Source organism: Homalodisca vitripennis, unplaced genomic scaffold, assembly GCF_021130785.1.
Source record: "Homalodisca vitripennis isolate AUS2020 unplaced genomic scaffold, UT_GWSS_2.1 ScUCBcl_13669;HRSCAF=23998, whole genome shotgun sequence".
NCBI lineage: Eukaryota > Metazoa > Arthropoda > Insecta > Hemiptera > Cicadellidae > Homalodisca > Homalodisca vitripennis.
Genome location: NW_025789779.1, coordinates 1 through 6,976, shown reverse-complemented (window position 1 = coordinate 6,976; position 6,976 = coordinate 1). Strand labels below are relative to the sequence as shown.

General features: G+C 34.7%; 1 protein-coding gene across 1 annotated transcript; it reads right to left on the bottom strand.

Moving 5' to 3' along the window:
• Nucleotides 1-147: 147 nt before the first annotated feature.
• On the bottom strand, nt 148-5,342 carry LOC124375123 (glutathione S-transferase 2-like; the record flags this gene model as incomplete). The annotated part of the gene is made up of 2 exons (XM_046833230.1): nt 148-206; nt 5,194-5,342. Coding segments are annotated over 2 exons (208 nt in total), but the record flags the coding sequence as incomplete, so codon positions are not given.
• Between the last annotated feature and the right edge of the window lie 1,634 nt (nt 5,343-6,976).

Here is a 6,976-nt window from a genome sequence, read left to right as displayed (position 1 = left end):
TTGCCCACTATTCTCACGTAAATTTACCCAATTTTTTAATGGACGAGTGATACTATTCTCGTTTAATTTTGTTCCCAGTTCACTTGTTGAAAGTGTTGTTTTCAATATTTTATTTTAAATATGAATTAATTAAACAAAAACTCTCACCTTCCCCAAAGAATGAAGCCATTATCGTCAACAGCTGGAATAGTGTGAAGTGGATTTATCTATAACAAAATAACATATTTTAGGAAAATGTTTTGAAATATTTGGTTTTTGTTAGAGCATATCGAAGGGGAGGGGGCCGGCAAGCTGTTTCGAGCTCCGTGGTTGTAAACTAAAGCAGAAAGCATTATAGTAATACATCCTCAGTCTATGCACACGTGTAATAAAATATGCTTCTACATAAATATTGTATTGTTACAATATCACTACATTTTTTTATTATATTAACTTGTATAAATTATGATGGTTACGTTATCCTGAGTCCCAGCCAGGGCCGGATCCAGGGAGGGGCAGGGGGGCATGTGACCCGGGCGCCGAGTTAGGGGGGCGCCGCGCCGGGCGCCAAATGATGGGATGAGGGCCACCATAAAAAAAACATTTACCATTTTACTGTCAAGTGTCAATAGCACAATTAGTTACGTACATACAATTTCTTACTTCAGTAAAACTATATTTGCGCAAACCAAAAGAACATAGGCCTAGTAAGAAATATCTTTAAAGCGGCAGGGTATTTTCATAACTAAGGCTGTGGGTTGGCAACATTGTCTACGGCTTGACTAGGACTAGAAAGCGCAAGCGCAAGTCTCCCGCTCCCCGCCCCTGACTAGTGACTCGTGAGTGTTCCCGCTTGACGTGAGCGTGAACTTTTGATGAGTTTTAGGTTAGATTTCATGTCGCAGTTGTATGAATATTCTACCTGTGACTAACATAGATCAACATGTCGAAAAAATTATGGTTGCCTGTAAAGTCGGTTTTACGGGCGAAGATTTTACGTGACAACGTCTTTTTCTCGGTTAGAATATTTATTGATATGAATATTATTAAATTGCACAATAGGAACAAGGAATTGAATGAAAATAATAATTGCACAAATTTTAACTAAAGAAATATATTTTGTTTACTAAAACATTGTACAAAAATTGAAATTAATTAAAATTTTTTATTGTAAATGGTAAAGTTGAATAAAACATTTAGACTACTAAAATTGGAATTTGAAATTCTTGCTAAACACAGTTAAATTCTAACTCCGCGCGTGGTGATTGGTCGGTTTTAGTTCGTTTGTTTGGTCGCACTGTTTATGACAGGTTAGAAGGTTAAAATTTTTGTTATTTTAAATGTTTGACTAGCAATACGCGCTGTTTCTTCTCAATCGACTGAATTACGATTGATTGCAGAGTGATTTAAACTAATAATTTACTTAACCCCTATCAAAAATTTGCCCAATAGTGTACATAACCTATAAACTCAGTTTCTCAACTTTTGTGTCAACTAACAATTAATCAATCAATCATAGTTTGCGATAATGAAATATCAGTGTACAATTATTTACCTTTAATTGTTGTAGTTGTTGGAAATGACGAATCTAAGCACTCCACATTTTCACGAATAAACATAGTTATCTGCTTTATCCCGTGCGGCGGACCCAGGTTATCTGCTTTTTTTCCCGTGCGGATCCCGTGGGGGCGGACCCACTGGACGGGCATCGTAACGTTACCGGGCGTTACACTTTTTCATGAGTGACTCCGAGCCGCAACCTAATTTAAGACGTTGTCACGTCAAAAACCATCAGGGTGTTTCCACAGAAAGAAAGCTAAAGCAAGACAACAAGAGGCCGCGAAATCGTCAACTTTAATGTCATAAATGGTTGCAAAATATCAAGGCCCAAAGGGTAACTAATTTTTGTTGTTTTTAATTTGTTAAGATTCATTTTGAGTACAAAACAGTTATAGGCTATAGCGGCATAATAAACAACAAACTTCAGTTTTAATGTTAAAAATAAGTGGTTTATAGATCATTAATTGTAAATATAGTTTTAGTTTATAGATATTTTATAGATTCGTTGCCTGAATGAAAACCCCTCTCCCGTTCACATTCGTCGGCCGACGCCCACCACACCTTGCGTAGCATAAACACTTTTAAAAAATATTCAGAACTAAATACATTAAAAAACATATACATAAAATGTTTTCTTTCACTTACTTTCTATGCTATTATTAACGATAGTTTTAATGCGGTAACATGCGTACTAAAATGTTAACAATACATTGATTGTAATAATATCCCCTTGGCCCTTACTACTAAAACAATTAATTTTATCGAATAGGCTGTAGGCTAGTACTGTAATAGTATTTCCCAAATTTAAAATAGCATGTTTTTATCATTATTGGCACTATTAACAACATTATATTTTTGGTAACGTTTTTAGTTAGGCCTACATGATTTATAAAATGTTACACAATGTAATAATTCGTTTATGTTGTACATGTAACCTACTTAAAAAATTAAAATGTTTGGTCATGTGTGCATTTATGTCTGTTGCTTACAGACGAAGCCGAACCTGAAGCAACGAGAAATAAACCGTCTGTTCAAGAGGATGCGGTGGGAGAAGAAAACGCTGGAGGAGAAGATCTCATGGACTTTTGTGCAGAGGAAGAAGACAACAATGACTTTATTTATGAAAAACCACATACTTCGCATGCTACTGATTTTGGGCCTCTTCTACGTCATTTCAAGAAGTCGTTTCAGTTTCAGACTCAAAAGGCCTAACCATGAAGAACAGGGGAGTGAATGTGAGTACAATTTTAATTTTAATTTTTCAAAAAATCTTATTTGGCTTACAGCGAGACAATGAATGCTTTGTACTGTGTTCCATGCAGGCTTTTTCGTCATTTGAACACAGAACATGAATCAACAATTTCGTTTTTAGCAAGAAAGGAGGGATTCACAATTGGAAAAAACTCAGTGACAAATTGCCAGAACATGAAAACTCCCAGTACCAAAAAGAAAACCTTTGTTTCATGGAAAGCATTAGAAACGTCACTTGGTAAAGGAGGGATCGACAAGGAGGGTTTCAGGATCAGATAAAAAAGGAGGAATCCCACTGGAGAGAAGTACTACGCTGTATACTAGATGCTGTCTTATTTTTGGCAAAACAGGGTAGTGCATTCAGAGGGGCAAACGAAACTTGTAAAATTTGCAGATCCAAATAGTGGAAAATTTCTCAAAACTATAGATTTAATTTCCCACTATAATGAACCTTGCGTGAGCATATTGGTCGCCATAAGAAAGGGCAGCTCAGCTATTTTTCTCACACAGTACAAGATGAGTTACTTGATCCCCATTGCAAATGCAATTAGAGAAGAAAATAATTCAGGACATAAAAAAAAACTAAATATTTTTCATTGATTTTCGACTGTACCCTGATTGTAAGTAAAAATGAACAAATGACTGAAATCATTCGTTACATTACATATACTGATGAAGGGCCAGAGGTATGTGAAAGCTTTTTAGATTTTTTTACTGTGAGTGAAAAAACAGGCGAGGGGCTTTTTGAAAGCATTGCTAAAAAGCTCAAAGAAGATGGTCTAGACTTGATGTTTTGCCAGGGGGCCAGTCGTATGGCAACGGAGCAAACATGGCTGGGAAATACAAGGGTGTCCAGTCAAGGATTGTGCAAGAGGAACAAACTGGCCTACTTTGTCCTATGCTCAGCCCATTCCTTAAATTTAGTTGGGGTTCATTCAGCAGAGGCCTGTGTTGAAGCACAATCGTATTTTGGTATTATAAACAGCCTCTACAACTTCTTTCATGGCTTTACATCAAGGTGGGAAGTTTTAAAACAACATGTTTCCCCTTTCGTTAAAATCAGAAAGTAAAACAAGATGGTCAGCAAGGATTGATTCTGTTGGAGGTTATTTATAAACATATGGACAAAGTGCTCTCTTCTCTTGAAGACTTAACTACCCATGAGTTCTCATTTCCTGAAACAAGAGCTGAAGCTAAATCGCTACTTAAAAACATGAAAAGGTTTGAATATGTTATTATGACATGCTTTTGGTATTCAGTCCTCAAGAAAATTGATAGAGTTAGCAAGTTTCTACAAAGAGAGGACACAACAGTAGACAATGCTGCAAGAAACCATACAAGGTCTTCTAAATTGTATTATCTTCAACTAGGGATTTAACTGTTTCAGAGGCAATTGATGAGGCAACATTTTTAGCTAATAATATGGGCATAACAGCAAGTACAACGAAACAAGAAAGAGAAAGAAAAAGAAAATGACAGGAGACACACATGAAGATGATGGGCCAAATTTTACTGAAGAAGAGCTTTTCAAAAGATCACTTTTTCAAATATGGTGGGGATCAAATAAAAAAAATGGATGTTAAAACTTTGAAAAGTAAAAGCAAAAGAATTAGCTACAACATATGCCAGTGACTTAAATGAAGAAGAGCTTGTGAATGAAATAGAGAGTTTTTAAATTTCATGCCTTAAATATGGAAGATGGATTGGAAGACGAACAGCAGCATCTTTGCTCAAAATATTGCATAAGAGCAAGTTGAAAGAGGGTTATCCAAACATATATGTAGCTCTTAAAATCTTTCTAACGCTTCCAGTCTCTGTAGCATCTGGAAGAGAAGTTTCAGCAAATTGAAGCTTATAAAAACCTATTTAAGAAATTCTATGAAACAGCAAAGACTAACTAATTTAAGCATTGTATCAATTGAACATGAAAGGGCTTCTTTGATTTATTTTGAATCAGATAATTAATACATTTGCAGCAAAGAAGGCTCGGAAGATAAAGATTCTATAATTGTTAGTATTTGTTTTTTCTAAAACAATTGTATTGTTTTGGATTCATGTAAAATTGTAAAATAGACATTTCTATTTCATTAAAATAACACTTTCTTATTCAACCTAAGTTTTATTTTATTTCAACCCCATATACAAAGCATATAGTAGAAAAAATTTAAATGGTAAATAGTTTGGAAATCGGGGGGGGGGGGGCGCCAAAAGTCAAGCTTGCCCCCCCTAAAGAAATGATAGATCCGGCCCTGGTACCAGTGGTACCAGCAACCCTAGAAGCGACTCTGGTTTTTAGGTATTAAATATAAAAAGGTAAAGGTAAAGATTAAATATTAGGTAGATTAACTAATTATTATAACGCTTTTTCAAAGAAGTTTATCTATATAAGAAATGTGAACTAACCTTCAGAAAATCAGGAGATAAATGCTCATTGCTAAACAAGTCTACTTCCTTGTGCTCTGCGGTTAAACCAAGGGCATGAATGACCAAGTCTACAGAACGTGTCGGAGGACTGGTTTCCGTGTAGTAGAGAACCAGAGGCATGACTGCTGCTGGAGAGAGAACCAGTTTAATTACACCATAAAATGCTTTACACAATAAGGCTATAAAATATTTACGAGTACTTATTCTATTACGTTTCATATTTTAACTATTTTGTAAACAATCTGAAGATATTGATAATGAGAAAGGAATGCATGCGGGCGGATTTTGTCTAGGTTGTTTACTGGCAGAGCGTTAGCGAAGTCTATCACTCCCTGGAGATGGCAAATTGTATTTCTGTGTGACTGCTAGTCTGTCTATTTGTATCTTTTTGTCTATCCGATGGTATCTTGAAAACGAACTGAAATATATAGACCAGAAATTATGATGAAGCTTCATTTGTTTATAGACAACTGCTCTGAGTATAATGATAAAGTATATCACTCCATGGAATTTGGATAGGTGTTAATATTTTTACATTAGTCTTACAGGTAACCATGATGGAAACGGGAAAATATTAAAACAAATATGTCATCATTGGTGAGAACTAACCTATGAGATTTTAAAACGTTAAATTTTTGTTCTTAGAGTCAAAGAACTAAAAAATATCAATTTAAAAAGCCAGTGATTTGGTTTAATAGAAGCTGTCACTCATTAGGCTGTAATGGTAGCGTATAATTAATTTCTTTCTGTACAAATTTTCTGTCTGTAAGGATATCGCCAGAGGATTAACTTGGGAAGAACACATTGATTAGATTAGTTTTAAAAATTACAAGATTGTTTTTCGTTTGCGCTACTTAGCAAAAAGTCATTATATTCTTTTGAGATTCTGATAACGACATATCCATCGCTAATGTATTCCAATTTCTCTATTAGACACGATTGTGGCGTGAGTGTACACAAATCAATATGAAAACAGCCATTTCTAACATTCAGCAAGAAACTTTTTTCCTGGGACCTTGGGGACGACTTAGTCTGCCCTGTCTCTAACCAATCTTACCCAGTGTGGTTAGTGTGTTAGAGAAAACTACATCTCCATACATCGGTATCACTGTAGCAACTGTGGGTTCTATTGGAAGGTATAAACCAACCAGAAGTCCCTCATGGGAATTAATAAGTACATAAACTAATAAATAAAAAGTATGTAATACAATTTACTACAATTTCGATATGCTTAACAGCTATAATCATTCTTTATGCTGAAAAAAATAAAACAGATTGATAATCATACTGTCTGTTTGCAACATATCGTTCAAAAATATGTTTTAATTTGTATAAGACACATACACATACACACACATATGTGTGTTTATATATAAAGCTATTCAGACAGTACCTATCAAAGATATCTGACTGTTGAGAACACAAACTGTTCCTAATCAGTAGAACTTCCGGATTGTCGGCTGTCTCCATTATAACCCTAGAGTTATTTTGGTAGATTAAATATTCATTCCGACTTATTCGTAAGAAGTACATACATTTTGTGAACACTGTAGTATTATTAATTTTATTCTTATTGGATTAAAATTATATTCAATATCCCAAAAATTATTTGATAAAAAACAAACTGTATATAACAAAAGGATTAAGAAATCTTGTAAGCATTCTGAAACATTTTTTCTTTTTTTCTCTAGGTTTATAAATAACTTAGTTGTGATTGTTTTCGTTTGAACGACCGCCATATTGAAACGAAATAGCGTACTAA